The sequence below is a fragment of the Tachypleus tridentatus genome, chromosome 13 (genome assembly GCF_004210375.1).
Source record: "Tachypleus tridentatus isolate NWPU-2018 chromosome 13, ASM421037v1, whole genome shotgun sequence".
NCBI lineage: Eukaryota > Metazoa > Arthropoda > Merostomata > Xiphosura > Limulidae > Tachypleus > Tachypleus tridentatus.
The window spans coordinates 8775922-8795104 of NC_134837.1; the positions used below are offsets into that span (position 1 = coordinate 8775922).

Consider the following 19183-nt stretch of genomic DNA (forward strand, 5'->3'; position numbering starts at 1 on the left):
TATAATTACAAATATACTATGTTTGAGATCACAAATGTTGATAAAGAAACAAGAATGACTCGTTACGAAGTGTTCTGAACAATTCGTTTGTGACTGAAGTGAGTATTTGTATCTCTATAGCACAGGGATAAATAATGTTGTATCGATTGAGAATTATAATATTAGATAGGGCTACCGTCGCTGGCCGAACTTAATACAGTAGTGATAGAAGGAAGACAGCCAGTCAACACTGCAACACGACGGTACTGATTACATCAGTGAACATGCTTCTTTTGTAATCCAAGTAACAGATAATTGAATATCGTTGTTATATGAATGTATTATTTTTTGTTATAATTTTTGTCACGTATTGAAAATGATTGTATTAATACGGTATTGTAGATAAAAATTACATGCATTTTATTAATGTATAAAATTCGTTCGAATGTCTTCTGAATTCATTATTTAGCACGATTCTAAACAGTGTAATTACGCTTTATATAAAACCATTAATTTTGTATCATTATTTTATATACATATACTTGAATAAATAAGTGTGAAAAATAAAATATTCCCACAACTGTTTTATGAAAGACATTCATGTCTGCTTTCACATTGCATTGTCTAAAATACTTAAAATAAAGTTATCATTTATGAGACAGTTTTGAAAGAACTAATAATAGACTTCAAGGAAATTTTTCTAATCCAGTTAATCCGCCATCTTCGCCTCAAATTTTATTCACTTAGTTAAGTTTGGAATAGATACAACGTGTCCATTTGTAAGGAATATAGGAATTGTTGGATTTATTTCCTGTTTACCATTCAAATCCTGGATATGGATCCACGTGAAGTTAAGATTAACATTATTTTAGAAATGGTGAAATACGTTATGTTAAAATGATTTAAAATGTACAACTGAGCAAGACACATGACAACCACAAATGGAATGAGCGATGATGATGCATCATATCTAAATTATTCCTAAGCATCGGTTATCGTATTAAGTAGTATAAAGATAAATGATTGTTTACTAAATGTGTTAATTTAACTAAAACTTTTATCAATTTGAAAAGATGTATGTTGGATGTAACCATTAAGTTTTGGAAAAAGTTAATACAGAATTATTCCTGAAACCTTAGTCTCAGACTATTTTCATTTAACTGTGAAGCTTCGAGTTAGTGTCTGTGTGCACCATACGCCCACTGCGCCCTCACTAAAAATAAATAAATTGTGTTACAGGTAGTATCAGTCGAATCTCTAGCGACTAAGCCGAATCAGCAACTAGAAGATCAGTAAAAGGTTATGTAAGCTATAGACACCGCATTGATTAAACGGAACCAGGAACAACCTCAGCCTGTCTAAGGTTACGTAAGCAAGTTCATGTAACTCAATATTCCATGTGCTATAATGTTTTTGCTGCACGTGAGTAACATTATCATATTCCTGTTATACACATGCAATGTGTAGTCAAGTCCTGATCCTCTAATTGAACTACAACCCATAGAAAGATCCGTGGGACAGTTGTTGGGATTGATATGGTTACAAACATGTTCGTAATGCATTAAAAGTTGCTTTTTAATGATACAATGAAAATATAACGAATTTCGGGATATCTGCTGTACCTACCGAAGGGAATCGAACCTGTGGTTTTAGCGATCTAATTCTGAAGACTTATCGCTGTATCACCGATGGGCATCACGAGAAACACAAACTTCAAACTATGGGCTTGAATATTCTTTGATACAGCCCCAACTGAGGCATCGCTAGATATTTTAAATGTGTGAGAGAAGTACGATACAGTTACTTACAGATACAGAAGTATATAAAAAAATAGTGATTATACAACAACGATGACTCAGGAGAAGCATGTTAAGAAAATCTTCGCTGAATATTTAGACTGTAACGAGCTGGCGCTGTCAGGGTCACTAAAAGGGTTATGGGAGCTGTGGAGTTTGCACTAATTCAACGAAACCAGGAAGAATCTCAGCCTGTCTAACGTTACACAATCAAGTCCACGTAAAACAATGCTCTAAGCCAGCTCACAGTTATGATTATTTATACAGGCTAGTATCTGATATATAGCATAAGTATTTAAACTTTTATTAATATGTGAACTACTGGTAATTTAACAACCGTGTTAGTCCTAGTGTTTTTATCAGGATCAGTAGTTCACTAATATGAAAATAAAACTTTTGCTGTAAATTGTCACTTTAACACGTTAGACCACCGTTAATAACATATCCACATACACATCAACACATTATATTATCGTAAATTGTAAGTATATTTATCAGCTTGTATGTTGTGCTTGTTTCATGAAAACTGTGAATACTTGGATAGAATCTTGCATTAAAATCTTTACTAGTATATGGTCTATAAAATAGAAATGTAGATGTATAGTAACGTTAAAATTCTAACATTATGTCATTAAACAATTAGATTTAGATTAGAGGCCTGATCGTGATAGACCTGGTAGACGTTAACAAATAATCTAACAAACAAGTTGATTTTCTTTAAATTTAGAATGATATAAACTGTAAGGACACATGGAGTACTATTGAGCAGTGAAGGTGATTATATAGAACTCATCTGGGTCCAGTTTAACAGTTTTGTATTAATTGTTTACCTTTAACTACATTACAAAACTAACGATTCTGACACTGTGCAACCAGCCTATTTTAAGGTATCTAATCTTTTTATGCTTCAATATCAGGCACTATAAACTAGGTAACTAAATATATCTAGGTATTCCGTGTCGGGAAAGTCTATAACCGTGTCTCTGTCAACAAGGCTAATGAAGTGAGAGCTAAGTCTGTGGTCATTGCCAGAAAGATAGAATACGGGTCCGTCATATCTATTCCAAAATGCTAACGTTTATCCTCGTAACGATGGTTCATCTAAATATCCTCAGTTAAAGCTGTAAACAGAAAGTTTACCTGTATAAAATAAAAGTCACTAAACGTCGTCATGCTTACACCAAAAGGTGGGTTGTAAAAATGTTCCGCTTTCAGTCACATCATCTCATTAGGTGTTAATGTGACTTGAGAGATCAATATGGATGTCAGTGTGACTGAAGCTTGTCTGTTATTATGAGAGTTTCCTAATAATGGTATTATCACAGTTGTATAATTAAAATATATCGAAATGAAAGTAGAGTGAACCTCTTGCAGAATAAGCCTTATCAATGATATAATGTTATTTGGTTGGGTTTACTTTTAATTTCGCCCATAGCTACCTGAGAGTTAACGGCGTTAGATGTCCCTAATTTAGTAGTGAAAACTAGAAAAAAGATAGCTAATCACATCATCCACCGTCAACTCTTCGGCTACTCTTTTACTAACGAATAGTGAGACTGACCGTCGCTTTATTCTACCTCAATGGCTATGAAGAATAATCATGTTTTACAGGACGGAAACTCGAGCCCTCGACCATCAGATTGGGAATTGAGTACCCTACTCATCTGGGCATGCTGGACTAAAATTGTGTTAAAGATTATTTTTCATGTCCATCACATATTTTCATTAAAACTTAAAAATTGCTTCTTAGAATTTTTTAAACAAATCCATCTAATAACAATACAAAGACATGATTTAATACAATTTATCTATCACTTTATACTCTCAGTACATGGTTGTATTTAAATTGACAAATGTAAATATACTCATCATTTTGTTTTTAGATTGGTCAAGAACCATTGTAGTGAAAATATTTCCGACAAAATGTCTATTCACTGTTTGTATAATACAATTTTTGTAGTTTTTTTTTAGATTTTTGTCCATACAGCATACTTACAATTTTCATAAAATTTTGTATCAAATAACATGAGTTCTACTATGCGTATTAAAAATAATCTGAACACGTGAATAAAACCCGATTTGATCTCTTCTGAATAAAGAAAGCCATATAATTCTACTTTGGAACTTACAAACAACAGAATAAATATATAAGTTTACCTTACATGTACCAGTGTGTACTTAACATTATTTGAAGCCATAGATCAATGACTGATACTCTTGCTCCGGGTTTTATCCTCTTGAGGTACGGAACAGAAATGACAGGAATATTACAGTTTTAGAAATCTGGTGGTTTATAACCCCAAAAATCAAAATCGACACCCGTGATGGGCAGAGAACAGATAGTCCATTGTGTCGCATCACTATTATTAACACCAAAAACCAGATGTACAACGAATGCCATTTGTAGATATTTTAAGAAACTACAGCATAACAACTCTTTTTTTGTGTGTTATTTTTCTTAGATGACACAAGCAATAACGAAATATCCAAAAAACAATAAACATCAAGTATGTATTAAATACAAAAATAAAAAAGCAGTATTAAAACGTGCCCTCTGGTTTTGATGACGCAATCATAATTAAAATATGAATAGTAAATATTATTTTAATAAACTATTAATGAATATGTAATCATTAATTTGAATATTATTTACATCTAATTAATTAATCAACCTTTAAATTGTAAAACGTAAATTAGAAATTAATTATTAATTATCATATCATTTGTATATGCACATTTGCAAATTGCTTCACACTTCCGCCTGTATAGTACATTGTGAACTACAGTCATGTGAAAAAGGTAGGACACCCTATGAAAGCCTATGTATTTTTGTGACATTTTTTGATATATAGATATTTAATACAATTTCAACAATACTGAAATATTATAGGTATAACTAAGCAATTAAAACTAAACAAAAGACTTTAAAGATCTTCTGTAAATTTAATTATACAAAAATGCATAGTATAATTGATGAAAAAGTAAGGACGTCCTACCCCCTAATAGCTAGTGTTACCCCCTTTGGCTGAAATAACTGCAGTGAGACGCTTCTTGTAACCATCTATCAGTCTCTGACATCGGTCTGAAGAAAGTTTGCCCCCACTCCTCAATGCAGAATTCTGTCAGCTGCGAGGTGTTTGAAGGGTTTCTTGCATGTACAGCCCGTTTCAAGTCACCCCACAGCATCTCAATGGGATTAAGATCTGGGCTTTGACTCGTCCATTCCAGGACTTTCCATTTCTTAGTTTTCAGCCAGTCCTTGGTGTATTTACTGGTTTGTTATGGGTCATTGTTGTGCTGCAGGGTCCAGTTCCGCTTCAGCTCTAATTTTCGTACAGATGGTCTCACATGATCCTCAAGCACTCTCTGATACACATTAGAATTCATGGTGGATTCTATGATTGTGGGCTGTCCATGTCCTGCTGCAGCAAAGCAGCCCCAAACCATGACACTTCCACCTCCATACTTCACAGCTGGTATGAGGTCCTTTTCCTAGAATGCTGTATTTGGTTTATGCCAAACATATCCTCTGTTCTGGTGTCCAAATAATTCAATTTTGGACTCATCTGTCCAAAGAACATTATTCCAGAAGTCCTGGTCTTTGTCTACATTCTCTTTGGCAAACTTCAGTCTGTCCTTGATGTTTTAGAGAGCAAAGGTTTCCTCCTTGCACACCTCACATGCAAGTTAAACTTGTGCAGTCTCTTTCTGATTGTAGAGGCATGCACTTTCACATCAACAGTAGCCAGAGCCTGTTGTAGGTCCCGTGATGACATTTTTGGGTTTTTGGAGACCTCTTTTAGCATCTTTCGGTCTGCTCTCGGGGTGAACTTGCTTGGACGACCAGACCTGGGCATGTTGGCAGTTGTTCAGAAAGCCCTCCACTTGTTGACTATTCTCCAGACAGTGGAATGGCTAATTTCAAAATCTTTTGGGAACTTTTTAAATCCCTTACCAGACTCATAAGCTGCTACAAGTTTCTTTATGAAGGCCTCAGACAGCTCTTTTGCTCTCATTTTGAATTTATTTACAACAGAGGAAACAGGACAAAAAGGCAAGACGAGAAATATAAACTAACAAAAAACATGAATATATACAAATGCAAAAACATCAAATATATACAAACATGAATATGTACAAATGGGAAAAAACAACATGAAATATATACAAGCAAAAAACAACACGAAGCGAGAGTGGAAGCAGGGCAGCTCAAAAGCCGATCTCCACCCGACCCCCACCAATGCACAAAGGGTCGAGACGTTCGGTCGCCAGAGATGGTAAAACTTCCCAGAACCCAGGCACTGATAGTCCGCCTGTAGACGGAGTAACAACCGATATATGGCCCTACCCAGTATCGTAAAGTACGACACCGGAGCCAGCTCGAAGACCAAGTTGTTACGAGCAATCCAGATGACGCACTTAAAAATGGTAATAGTGTGCTGAAAGGTGAAGGCTAGGTGGCTGGGAACAGGGACAGTATGGTCTCTGCCAAGAGCGACTGGACCCGGAAAAGGCCCACAACCCTTTCCCAGATCTCTGCCGACGTCGGACAGAGGATCAACCTGTGCAAGACAGACTCCACCTGGGTGTGACACACGGTACACAACTCAGTTGTATACGAGTTCCACAGGTAGGTATGCTCCCTCACCAGCAGGATGTTATGCACCACACGCCAGTTGAAAGCCTGGAGGTTGCGATCAACATGGTGTAGCACAATGCGACCCCAAACAACATCCCACGGCAGAGCAGGGTGGTGTTGCTCGATCCTGTGGGTACATGCAGGGACCAGCAGGTGGTAGAGAGAATAGCAGTCCGTTGGTACATCGGCTGACACGGTAAGACACCGCCGTATCGCAGCAGCAGCATCGACGTATCAGAAAGGAGGATCAAAACACAGAGGTGTCTGCAGGTTGAAAGGAATACCAAAGAGCCTGCACAACCCCTCGTCCACGGGCGAAGCCGAAAACAAACGGCGATAGTCGCCGAGGCACGCGACCAGAGTGTCAGATGACGATTGACCATTCTCCAACACCAGACTGGAGATGTGTCCGATCTTTGCCATCTCCCGTGCCTTGCACAGTGGAACTCTGGTGATAGTTCTGGGATCGAGCGACTCGATCAGACTAGAGACGCTCGCCGCACGGAACAGTTTGTAATAATCCAAATCAATGACCCGATGGAGTGTCTCGATGTTCGAGAGAACCTAGTGATCTATTGGTCTGCCACGAAGCAAAGCAGCCAAGGTGTCCTGCTTGCCCTGCAAGGCCAGGCGGCGGGCCCGCGAAAGCTGCATGCCAGCTTGCCTCAGCAAGGAGGCACAGGTTTCCGTGAGACCCGCTCACCAAGACCCAGTGACAGACTCGACAGAACGGAGCTCCCGAACAAGGGCAAGCAAAGCGTCTCCAATCTCATCCTGAGCAAGTAGGGAGACGTTGAACCGCCACACACCGGGGCCCCAAAACACAGGGACAAAATTGCGGAATGTGGTGAGAAACAGCTGATGGTCAGACACGTAAAACGAGACATCCCCAACCCGATAAACAGCAGCCCTGCTGAGGCTCTGCCGAAGGCCAGGTGTCACATAGGTCCTGTCAAGACGACAAGAAATGCCCTGATCGGTCCAGGTAGCCACAAAAGCAGACCCATGCAGTGCCCACCAGACATCAGAAAAGTCGAAATCCGACAGCAACGCACGCAGAGACCGCGTATATCGATCACCAGAAAGAGGATCACCTCCAATCTTGTCGAGGTGAGGATCCAAAACACAGTTGAAGTCGCCACCAAGGACGATATCGGCCTGTGTAACCATGAACCTGTCCAAGCCTGAGAAGAAGGCCTCCCGCTCCTCAGACCGGGCAGGTGCATAGACATTGACAAGCCGAATCTTACGACCCCAGTGTCAACATCAACGTACACCACCCGCCCCTCAGCATCACTATGTGATGCAAGGATGGTCCCATTAAAATGCGGGTGCAAAAGGATTCCCACCCCACGCGAACGTGTAGTACCAAACGACCAGAAGACAGAAACAGGGCAATGCTTCACATCCCCTGGATGTTAAGTATGATGCAGGAAACCCATCATCCAATCAGAGGGGAGAAGTTAGTGACGCTGCTGCTTTGACAAGATTGATGGAGGCAGGGGGCGTGCGGCCTCTTGAGGCTACCCGACCCCACCCCCTCTTCGCAGCAGCGGCCGCCGACATCCGACCTCTGCCGCTGCACACGAGGGACTTCCGGGTCTAAGTCTGGCAACACAATGGGGCTGCAAGGCCCCCGCACCTCCCCACTGTCCTCACTCAAGCCAGAGAGTAAGGGAAGACTGGGGAAGTCCAGGAAACTGGCGAACGAGCTTGGTGACAGCAGCTCGTACAGGGACGGGTTCGGCGCCTAGGGGGAGGGAGCTCAAACATCCTCCAACACCAAAGCCTAGGCCAAGGGACCCTCAAGACACCCAGCCTCAGTAGCACCAGCAGGGGAAGCCAGGGGCTCCACGAAGTTCCCAACCACCCCCACAGACCCATCCCGAACAGAGGGGCAGAACTCTCCACAGAGGGACCCACCCCCACACAAACAGGGGTGACAGGACCCTCCACAGAGGGACCCTCCCCAAAACGTACAGGGGTGACGAGATCGTGGGTGCCTACACAGCTCCCAACCCCCACACTACCCAACAGGGAGGCCAGAGCCTCCACAGAGACGAGGGACGCCTCAGGGCTACCAGGCCGTCCTGAACCCTCACAGGGGCCCTGTCCAAACCCAGGCCCAAAGGAAGGACAGAAGCCTCCTCAGAGGCCCCCTCCTCCCGAACAGCACCAGAGGCGCCACCCCCCTCCTCAGAGGACACAGCTGCCATAATCTGGATGGGTGAGACGCGAACCTTCTCAGGGTAGTGCGACACCCCCCCCCAGACGCTGCAGTCGCTGCAACAGGCGCCCCTTCGGGGTCCCCTCCCACAGCCGCATTGGACGACACAGCAAGAAGAGCTGCCGCCCCCGCCCGCTTTGCCTTTGCCCGCTTGGGCCACGCAACTGTCGGCGGCCCCGCAGCCATTGAGATATATGTCGCCACACGCCTTGGGAAACGCGAGGGCGTGTGGCCACCACCACAGACAGTACACTCGACAGAGCAGGCACTGTCCACATGTCCATATGCCAGACACGTCCCGCACCGCGGGATCTGGCACTCTGCCAAGAGGTGGCCCCGGAGGACACAGCATCGACACAGCCGTCGCATGCCCGGGTAATTGCACATCACCCGGAAACCGTTCACAACAATAAAATTCGGGACCAGCGTCCGCATGTCCATACATACACGCCGGGTCCCTGTACACACAGACGGGCGCAACTGTTGCGCCTCATGTTCTATTTTACCGATGGTCCCATATACCGACAACACGACCTTGACGACGTCATGGGACAATTCAAATGGGGTCGACCGGTGGGTGATCCTCTTAATGTTTTGGCCGGCTGGCTCCACTGGCACACGCTGATCCTCCAAAGGAAAGTCCCCCTGGTCCAGTAAGCGACGGGCGTGAGCGGCCGACGCCAGCGTCGCCACATATCGCCCACTGCTAAAATGTTGCATACATTCTGTATGACAACCCCCGACAGCAGCGTTCACGGCGTCTATGACCGCCGATGGTAGCGTGGCCGCGGGCACCACAATGCGGATGGACCGCGGCCGAACAGACTACGGCCGGATGGCAGTAGCCATACCGACCAACACTGCATAGAACACTCACACACACACACACGAAACGGCTGTGAAACAGCACCAGCACGACACTACACACGTTGACGCTAAACACGATACTACACACGGTAAAAAACAAAACAAACACCCATGACGGGCACGGCAAACACCGGCGGAAAAAACTCAGGCAGAGACCTAGATAAAAAACGACATCGTGCGAGTGAGCTCTTCGACCGACAGGGGCACACCAAACTAAATGTCTGAGGTTTAAATAGGGAAAGCCTCATTCAAAATGCTGAGTAACTATCTTCTAATCATGTGCACCTAGTGTGTGAGTTGAGCCATTTTAAGTGAGAATAAGTGTGGGGTGTCCTAACTTTTTCCTCAGTTAGAATATGCATGTTTTTAGAACAACATTTACAGAAGATATTGAAAAGTCTTTTCTTCAGTTTCAATTGTTTAGTTATATTCCTATAATCTCTCAGTATTGTTAAAATGGAGATTAAATATCTATATATCCAAAAATGTTACAAAAATACACAGGTTTTCATAGAGTGTCCTAACTTTTTCACATAACTATATATACATAACATTGTTAGGGTCAACAAGTAACCTGTTGGTCCATTTCGGCAGTCTCATCCTCGAAGCCAATCAAAATATTTTAATAAATAATAATAATTTAACGCCAGTCCTTATCATTCAAATATCTATCAACATTATTTTAAACTAACTCAGATTTACTATCTCCACAACATCCAGAAGAACATCGCTATTTGAAAAATAAAATTGTCTCAGCATAAGACAGCTTCTATTTTCCCTAACACTATATTTGTGTTCTCTACTGCTACATTTCTCGTTATTTAGTGTGAAAACTGTTGATGCACGAACATAATCAATTCCTTTTACAATCTTGAAAGCTTCAATCAGATCCGCTCTAATTCTTCTTTCTTAAAGAGAAAACATTTTAAGGATCTGAATCTCTTCATATAACAACCTCTCCATCAAAGATACCAATTTAATAACCCTCCTCTAAACCATTTCCAACAATTCAATGTCTTTCTTAAGGTAAGGAGCACAACACTCCATATGTGGCCAAACCAGTGATATATACGATGAAATTATAACTATGTTAGACCTGTATTCCGTATTTCTCTAGATGCAACCTAAAATCTTTGATGGTTTCAGAAACTGATCAACTATCACACCAAAATCCCTTAGTTTTATGAAGCTGTTAAGGTTATTCAAATTATCTAATTACATTGCACTTATTACAATTAATCCTCATTTGCAATTCACTTTTTTTGAACCCAGTTAATGATCATTCTTGTCTACTCCTTTTACTTTCCCTCCCTCCTATAGTTCCCCGTCTGTATTAACCAATGACTGAAATCTGTTCCTCAGTAAAATAGGGTCTATACAATTAAGTTCAATTGTTAACCCTAATATTATCCTTTCTAAGTGGGGGAAGTAGGACAAGTGCGAGATATATGAATGATAGTGTGATTGATTGGGGTCTTTATGGGTTTCATTGTGACTGGTGTTAGTCTGTTATGGGTGTCAAGGTCTGGCGGAAGACTAATATTCGTGTCAGTGTGACTGATGTGAGACTGTTTTGGGTGTAAGTGTGACTGAAGAGAGAATATTACTGGTATCAGTTGGGCAAAACGTTATAAGTAAAACACTCACTTCAGTGCAATCATATTGAAGCGAAAATAACCCCGGCGCAAAACAATTTATACCAGTATAATACTGATAAATATTATTTAAGTTATGTAACACAAAATATATTAATAAAATACTGTAAATGAATGGCACATCTATCCCGTAAAATAACACATAGCAACGATATAACTGAAAGTAATAACTGCTAGTGATCAACTGGATGTCATGCGCAGTAAGTAAATTAATACTCAGTTTGATATTTGGTATAACAACAACTTTAATAATGTTCTTCTACTGATATTGTTATTAGCTTTTAAACAGCAAAACACATGCAAAATATTTTAGTGTAATGGTATGTGAAAAGGTCGCTTTCACAAAACAATAGACGTTTCTTTTATAACAAGATGTTTTTTTTTAGTTTTCATTTTCATTGCCATAATTTATGCACGCACATAAACACATTCCTCTAATGATAGGTACAACACAATAACAACAGTGATATAGAAAACTTTATCCCTAACAATACATGCCGTTCATGGTTAATATTTCTGCACGTATTACATAATTCTTTCGTAATGTCCACAGTACTCGAAACACAGTCTGAATAGAAATCCGATAGCATGATGAAATTTCCTTTTCTTTCTTCCACCAACACTATATAACAAGCGACAGTCGTTAATATCAACATAATACCAACAGAATGAAGAATAGAGCTCTTCTCGCTGCTTTTATTTTTTTGTCCTGCTGTATTTGTTACGGTGGATCACTGTTCAATTTTATATTTTGTGGTAAGTACGAATCATCTTTGGGCAGTTCTAATAATGGTCTTTGTTGATTAAGCGGATCTATATCTATGCATTAGATACATTTTTATTATATGTAAAAACGTACCCGGAATCTTCTGTAAAAGACAATTCGCGTAAAAAATAAACGAGAACTTATTGCAGCTAAAATTATGATTACAGAATGACACTTTCACTGTTTACAGTTCTTGTTGTTAATATCAATGGAACTTTCAAGGTGTAAATTCCTTGTTGTTGATAACTGCCATGTTTACAGGGTGACAGTTCTGTTGTTAATGGATGTTTCACAATATACAGTTCTTGTTATTAATAACCTATACTTCCACAGTCACTTATAAATTATTGCTTAGTCTAATAAGAAGTTATGGACGATTTTATTCGGATTTAGTCTCGATTACAACTACCTTACTTTCACAGTCTACAGTTCTGTTGTTAATATCCATAGTGATTTGTCAGTTCCTTATAAGTAATTGATTATTCTAATAAAACACTACTAATAAGTTAATTTCGAGTTAACCTCCACCATAACCATCTTCTAGTTATCCAGTCAACAGTTGCTTGTCAAGGGTTATTTGTAGTTGCTATCCTTAAGTCAAAAACACCTTTCAAAAGTATTAAAATTGCAACTATTTACTTGTAAGAAAGCTACATGATTTCTATTTACTTAAACAGTTCATTTATTAATACAAAGTATATTTCTTAATTACACAACAAGAACAGACAGAGCGATCCATAACTAGAATAATATTTTATCTTTACCCAACTTATGCTCTTACTATACACACACATGAGCATTAATATAACAACCTTCAGGACTTATCCCAGAATGCTTGTTTTACCCAATTCATCGAATGAGGCTCTTGAACTGGAGTACTTGACGTGAGACTCTTGTCACAAACGTTTTAAACCTAAATATTTAATCCTATCAATTCATCGTCAAAACTGTCTTTTCCACTGTTCTCGGGTAATGTGTTATTAATTAATACAACAGAAAACAACAAGACAAATGTATGCGAGATCAAGATAAAATACTCATATAACAGTAATACTCATATTAGTTTGTTTATTTCTTTTGAATTTCGTGTAAAGTTACATAAGAGCTATCTAATTTATGGGCGTAAGACTAGAAACAAGGCAGCTGTTTGTCAGTACTCACCGCCAACTCTTGTACTAATCGTTTACCAAATATAGTAATGTTTGTTGCCACATTAAAACGCCAAACTGCTAAAAGGGCGAGCATGGTCAGTGAGACAGAGTTTAGAACCTCCAACACTCATATTACCTGAACTCCATTGATAAGAACCCCTGCTTTCTCCCATTAGGCCCGGCATGGCCAAGCGCGTAAGGCGTGCGACTCGTAATCCGAGGGTCGCGGGTTCGCGCCCGCGTCGCGCTAAACATGCTCGCCCTCCCAGCCGTGGGGGGCGTATAATGTGACGGTCAATCCCACTTTTCGTTGGTAAAAGAGTAGCCCAAGAGTTGGCGGTGGGTGGTGATGACTAGCTGCCTTCCCTCTAGTCTTACACTGCTAAATTAGGGACGGCTAGCACAGATAGCCCTCGAGTAGCTTTGTGCGAAATTCCCAAACAAACAAACAAATTCTTCCATTAAGCCACTTTTCTATACGATTACATAGTTTATCCTCCACAATAATAGAGTCAAGTTTATTCCCAAACCTTTAATATGACACTTTGTCAAATGCTTTCTTGGAATCTACATTCATCAAACCAACACCATTATTCTCGTCTATGATAAATAAGCAGTGAAAATTTCAAATATGGAACTCTACCTACATAAACCATATTTTACAACATCAACTGTTATGGTGTGAACGGCAATGGATACAGCGAAAGTGTGCTTGGAATACTTTCATCGTTCATTCTTCTAATACACGAACATTTATAAAGGACTAAATAAAGAATACAATGTTTAATAATTTAAAAATAATAGGTTTAACACTAATATTTTGTAAAAAAAGTACAATTACAAATTTGCTATGTTTCAGATCAGAATGTTGCAGAAGAAACAAGAATGACGCGTTACGAATGTATTCTGAACAATTCGTCTCTGACTGAAGTGAGTATAATATTACTATTTCTTTGGTTTGGTTTATTATGAATTTTGAGCAAAGCTACACGAAGGCTACCTTCGCTGTGCGTACTAAATATAGCAGTTGCAGATTATAGATAAGGCAGCTAGTAAACACTGTAACACGACTGTACTGATTATATTTATACTGTAACATGCATGTGCTGATGATATTTATACTATATTATGTTTATAGTTACTATAGCAGTACTTCAGTGCTTTCATTGTGGTTATACAAATGTATTGTTATCCAAGTGACGAATAATTGAAAACTGTTGTTGTATAAATGTATTATCTTTTGTTTGTTATATATTTTTGTCACGGATCAAGAAAGACTGTATTAATGCGGTATTATACATAATGAATACACGTATTGTATTATTTTATAAAATCTGTTGAATTCTCTTCTGAAATCATTATTTAGCACGATTATATACAGGTAATTATACTTCATATAAAACAATTCATTTTGTATCATAATTTATATACATATATTTGAATATGTAAGTGTGAAAAATAGAATATTTCCAGAATTGTTTTATCAAAGACATCCATGTCTATTTCTCAGATTATATGACATTTTATCTTGCAAAATATCAAATATTATACATATTTTTACACATTTAATGCAAATCTCTTACAGCGCAATAAGTATAATAAATATGTCATCCTTTATTGTTTATGACACTGTTTATTTCTGTTTATACGTTAGAGAAACGTTATAGAATTATGCCAGAACCAGACTGCTCCGAGCTCATCAAATGTAGAATTTCTGAACATAATCTGTAACAACGTGACTACCAGATTCCAGGTAAATCTACACATACGAATTAACAGATTATTTTCAAGTCAGTGTTTATCTAAGCATTTCCAGTTTTGTTTTAAGTGTATTTTCCAAAATAAGTTCATATTTTTCTCTTCTCTGAATAAGCGTTTTAATAACACGCTGTTTGTTTATTATTTGCCAAGAAAGTTTTCAAGCACTGTTGATAAAACTTTCAACAGGAACAATTGTAGTAACTTTGTGTGAATAGTTTATTATGAATATTTTCATTTAGTTTTTCATTTGTATCAGTAGCTACTGTTTCTAGTAACGCAAATTGTTCTATAAACGATTTTTTTTTATCTTATATAAATCAATCTTATGCCCCAGGCAGCTCAGAACTTTAGTTTCGAGTAATATAGATCAACAAAGCTTGGTGAATGATAGCAAGTATCGGTCAGTGAAAGTCTGTATATATCTCTAATTTTGAAAAACATGCTGGTGTAGTTTAAATTCGAACACACTCACTTTCATAACCTTTTATTCCCAAGGAAACTTGGAGGTTATTCAACGTTACAGGTAAATTCAGAATTATGTTTCACGAAAGTAGATCGTACAATGATTATAATGTCACTGAAAATCGTTTAGAAGTATATATTAACACAAATAAATTTATGATAAAGATGTTTAATGTAACCGATTAAATAAAAGAAAACGAGAGATTTTTTAAACAAATCTGACCCTTCTTCTTGATTTTTTTTATTTCAGTTTGAAATTTGTGTAGGAAATGGACCGGTAAGTGTTTTAAATCATTTTTATGTTGCATAAAGCATTAAAGACGTATTAACACAAAGTTCATAATAATATTTCATAATCTATGGGATGATAGAATGGTTTAATGATTTGATTCTGTTTATATTTGAAAAGTTTTTCATATTTAGTTTTATATATCAGTGCTCAGTTTTAAAGGTGTTATTATTTCCGTAATATGTTAAACGTATTTTCGTATCAAGTAAATTATATAAATCAATATAATTTCTAAACATTAAATCAACAGTTTCGGCAAAGAGAACCTCCATTTTCCTTCCTGAACAGACTTAGAGCTTACTGGAAAAGTAAGAATATTGATATAACTGTCCTCTTGGTAAGTTTATTTTATTGTATTATTTTTTTATATTATATATCTATATAGAGAGAATATTAATACTTTGAATTACGGAAAATAAAACAAAATGTTAGTTTATTATGACCAAAAACAAAAATAAACGCTGCTATTATTAACTATTGACTCTGAACTGTAATATACATGTCAAAATAAATCATATAATAACGATGGTTATTATATTTCATTATTTTTTCTGTTCTGGTTATAATTATCTAATTTCTCAACTTTATTTGAACGATTATTTGATACAAAATTAAACGGCATAAATTGTATTTCGTTTTCGTCTTATAGTTTTATCTCTATAATAATTTATCAATTGACTTATAAAAATGTATACATTTGTTGTTGTTTTTAAGATAATGCCTACACTTTATATAACAATGTATATGTAAGTGTTCTTGATTGTTGTTTTTGTTTCTACAAATAACTTAACTTTGTTTTAACAAACGTCTCAATATTATATTTTCTATTTCTTCAATGAAGAACTGTTTAAAGCAGAATCTATGAACCGCTTACTCTGGCTTCAAGACTGATGGTAAGAAACAACTGTTTAATACAGATATAATAATCGTATTGTTCTTAATTCTATGTTTAAGAAATGTTTTGTAGCTTACTGTCGTAAAACCTAAAATGTTCTTCACAAACAAAGTGCAAATACTTACTTGTTTAATTTAAATTAAACTACCATTTGACGGCGACTAATTGGGGTTCTTTTTTTCACAATATTTATTTCCAGGTTAGCGGAATAAATGAATAACCCAGTCATTCTTTTAGGATAAAAACCAAAAACTTCCAATTTTCTTGTTAACATTAAATTCCTTTTATTCTATATAATAAAAATAAAACAAGGAAGAACAATCTTTTTATATTATTCTTCTATATTATTAATCCGATGTTGTTTTTTCTCACATTTTCTTTATCTGTTTCATTATCCAATAAATTATTTCAGCATCTTCAGTTTCTTTGTGCCTTGTTTAACTAGTTTGGTTTGTTTTGAATTTCTCGCGAAGATAAACGAAGACTATCTGCGCTAGTAGTCCCTAACTTAGCAATGTAAGACTACAGGAAAGGCAACTAGTCATCACATACCACCGACAACTCATCTTTGGTGTGATGGGGATTCAAACCTGCGACCCACGAATTACCCTTGTTTAACCGGTAGAGTACAAACATGGAACTTCTTGATATTCGTGGAATTTGGTGCATTGTTTTATGTCACAAAGAAGAATAGAGATACAGTCTCTGAATTTTTGTATTTTTACGCTGCCTTTCCTAAAAAATACTTAAAATTAAATTCGTACTTATTAGTCAAATTTCATAGTACAAATAATAATAATAATAAATTTTAAAAAAAACTTATAACAATATTAGTATTGAAATGTTGAGTAACCGGAAGAGGGCGTTTTCAATATGAAGTTTGTACATCAGCAACATCAAACCATTATTGGGTTGTTCCTTATTCAAAAAAAAAAAAATCTCTTTAAACGTATTTGTTTAGTTAATATTAAGAACAGGATCCAGTTTGAAGAGTTGTTATAGTACGTTCGTTATTCAAGTCCTATTAAATACATCTGCAGCATCCATGATACAAGTCAAGTGTTCCAGAAAACGGATTATGGAAACTCGCTCATGTAAACTGTAAAAATAAAATCTGTATCCATTATAAAAAACCCTAAAGGGGTGAAAGTTGTATCCAGATATTAAATATCTACGTGATTACAGTTATCCATTTCATGAGCATGTTATCCCGATCTGTGCTACGAACAAAATGGTTTAAATCAAGTGATGATGTGAAAAGTGAAAGAAAAAAGTAACATTGCTTCTTTGTTTTCTTTTCTTTGCACTATGGCTGTTCGTACTTAACAATGGAACACGTACTGAAAAGAAATAACAATTCAGGACAAGTTCGGTTTTGAAAAAAGTATCCGTTATATCTGTTTCTGCTTCAAAACTAGAGTTACGTTTTTATTGATTAACATGTAAAATAGAGTAACAAATACGTCTGCGCGACTTACCACATTACTGGAATGATAAATCGGTCTATGTTGTTATTAAGCACAAATGGCTATATGAGCTCTGGCCACCACGAGTATAGAAACCATGTTTCTCGCAGTGTAGCTTATAAAATACATAAAATTCTTTATGTATGTATATGTTCGTTTCTATTTGTCTGTCTGCATATCCGCTGGGTCGCTCGAGGGTTTAATTCGAACTATTAAATTTATGGTTCAGTTTGGTCGTAAATTAACTCGATTTTCAGTAACCAGAGCTCGGATGTGGCCTAGAGCTTTTGTGGTTGATATAAAAAACATTTGGGGAATGTGGGTGCGCTATAAGAATGACAGTCAAATCCCTCTATTTGGTCACACATTAGTGGCCCAAGAACAGAAGATGAGCATCTGATGTCTAGCTACTTTCACTTTTGTCTATTCTTTCAAAACTATGAACACCTGAATTCCCTTTGTATAGCGTTACACATACATTTTAAAACATGTAAAACCAATTAGAAAGAAACGTTTATTTAATCCTCAGGTTCTCACTACTTGACAAATCCATGAAAGCGAACAGTATCTCATATATAATGATGTTAATAATTAGGAACAAATTGAGGTTTAACAAATATTTTCCATAAAACAGACAATACGAACAATCTTTACATAGTGTACCTTGTGAAACGATTTTGTGAAGACATATGTAACTATGCCCACTATAATCCGTGTTCCTGATAGAAGTATTTACACATAATATATGTGTCTATTAACACTTGTTATGATGTTTCTGGTGAAGAGTTCTGTGAGAAGGTGTGTAACTACACACTTAGAAATTGTTGTCGTTCATGTAGGTGGACCTCTTCTAATGTACAAGAAACAAAAGTCGTATTATTGTAATAATCCTTGGGATGTATAAATAAAACATTTTCAAAACCTCAACCTTATTATTCGAAGTGACATCTGGTGTTTATAGTCCGGTATATTTATTTCTACATTGAGCACATTATGACCTATAATTTGGACGGATCGTTTTAAACGGCACGAAAATGTTTAGTGAGCAAGCATACACTGAGCGACTAACTATTTCCTGGTTGTAAGTATCGATTCGTCGGTCGCTATGTTAAACAGGGAATGTTTCAAAGCATAAGGTAAAGTAATATTCGAGTTTATTAAGTTTTAATGTTTTTTTTTCTGCTTTAAAAATATTTATGACATAAATCAGTGTCTTATACTTCCAATTTT

General features: G+C 37.3%; 1 protein-coding gene and 1 long non-coding RNA gene across 5 annotated transcripts in view; one reads left to right on the forward strand and one right to left on the reverse strand.

The window, feature by feature from the left end:
- LOC143237347 (uncharacterized) overlaps window positions 1-19183 on the reverse strand; it is a 367273-nt gene that overhangs the window by 41895 nt on the left and 306195 nt on the right. The gene's annotated exons all lie outside the window — the stretch shown is intronic.
- Window positions 11800-19183, forward strand: part of LOC143237346 (uncharacterized) — a 47726-nt gene continuing 40342 nt past the window's right edge. The window contains exons 1-7 of one of the 3 annotated variants that reach the window (XM_076476497.1): window positions 11800-11919; window positions 13940-14010; window positions 14735-14833; window positions 15554-15580; window positions 15843-15929; window positions 16434-16485; window positions 16961-17121. In XM_076476497.1, the coding sequence (XP_076332612.1) occupies window positions 11832-11919; window positions 13940-14010; window positions 14735-14833; window positions 15554-15580; window positions 15843-15929; window positions 16434-16457 (396 nt within the window). In that variant the 5' untranslated portion in view covers window positions 11800-11831 and the 3' untranslated portion in view covers window positions 16458-16485; window positions 16961-17121. Of the gene's footprint in view, window positions 11920-13939; window positions 14011-14734; window positions 14834-15553; window positions 15581-15842; window positions 15930-16433; window positions 16486-16686; window positions 16908-16960; window positions 17122-19183 lie in introns of those variants that run through there. The other 2 variants (XM_076476495.1, XM_076476496.1) reach the window with 2 other exon arrangements.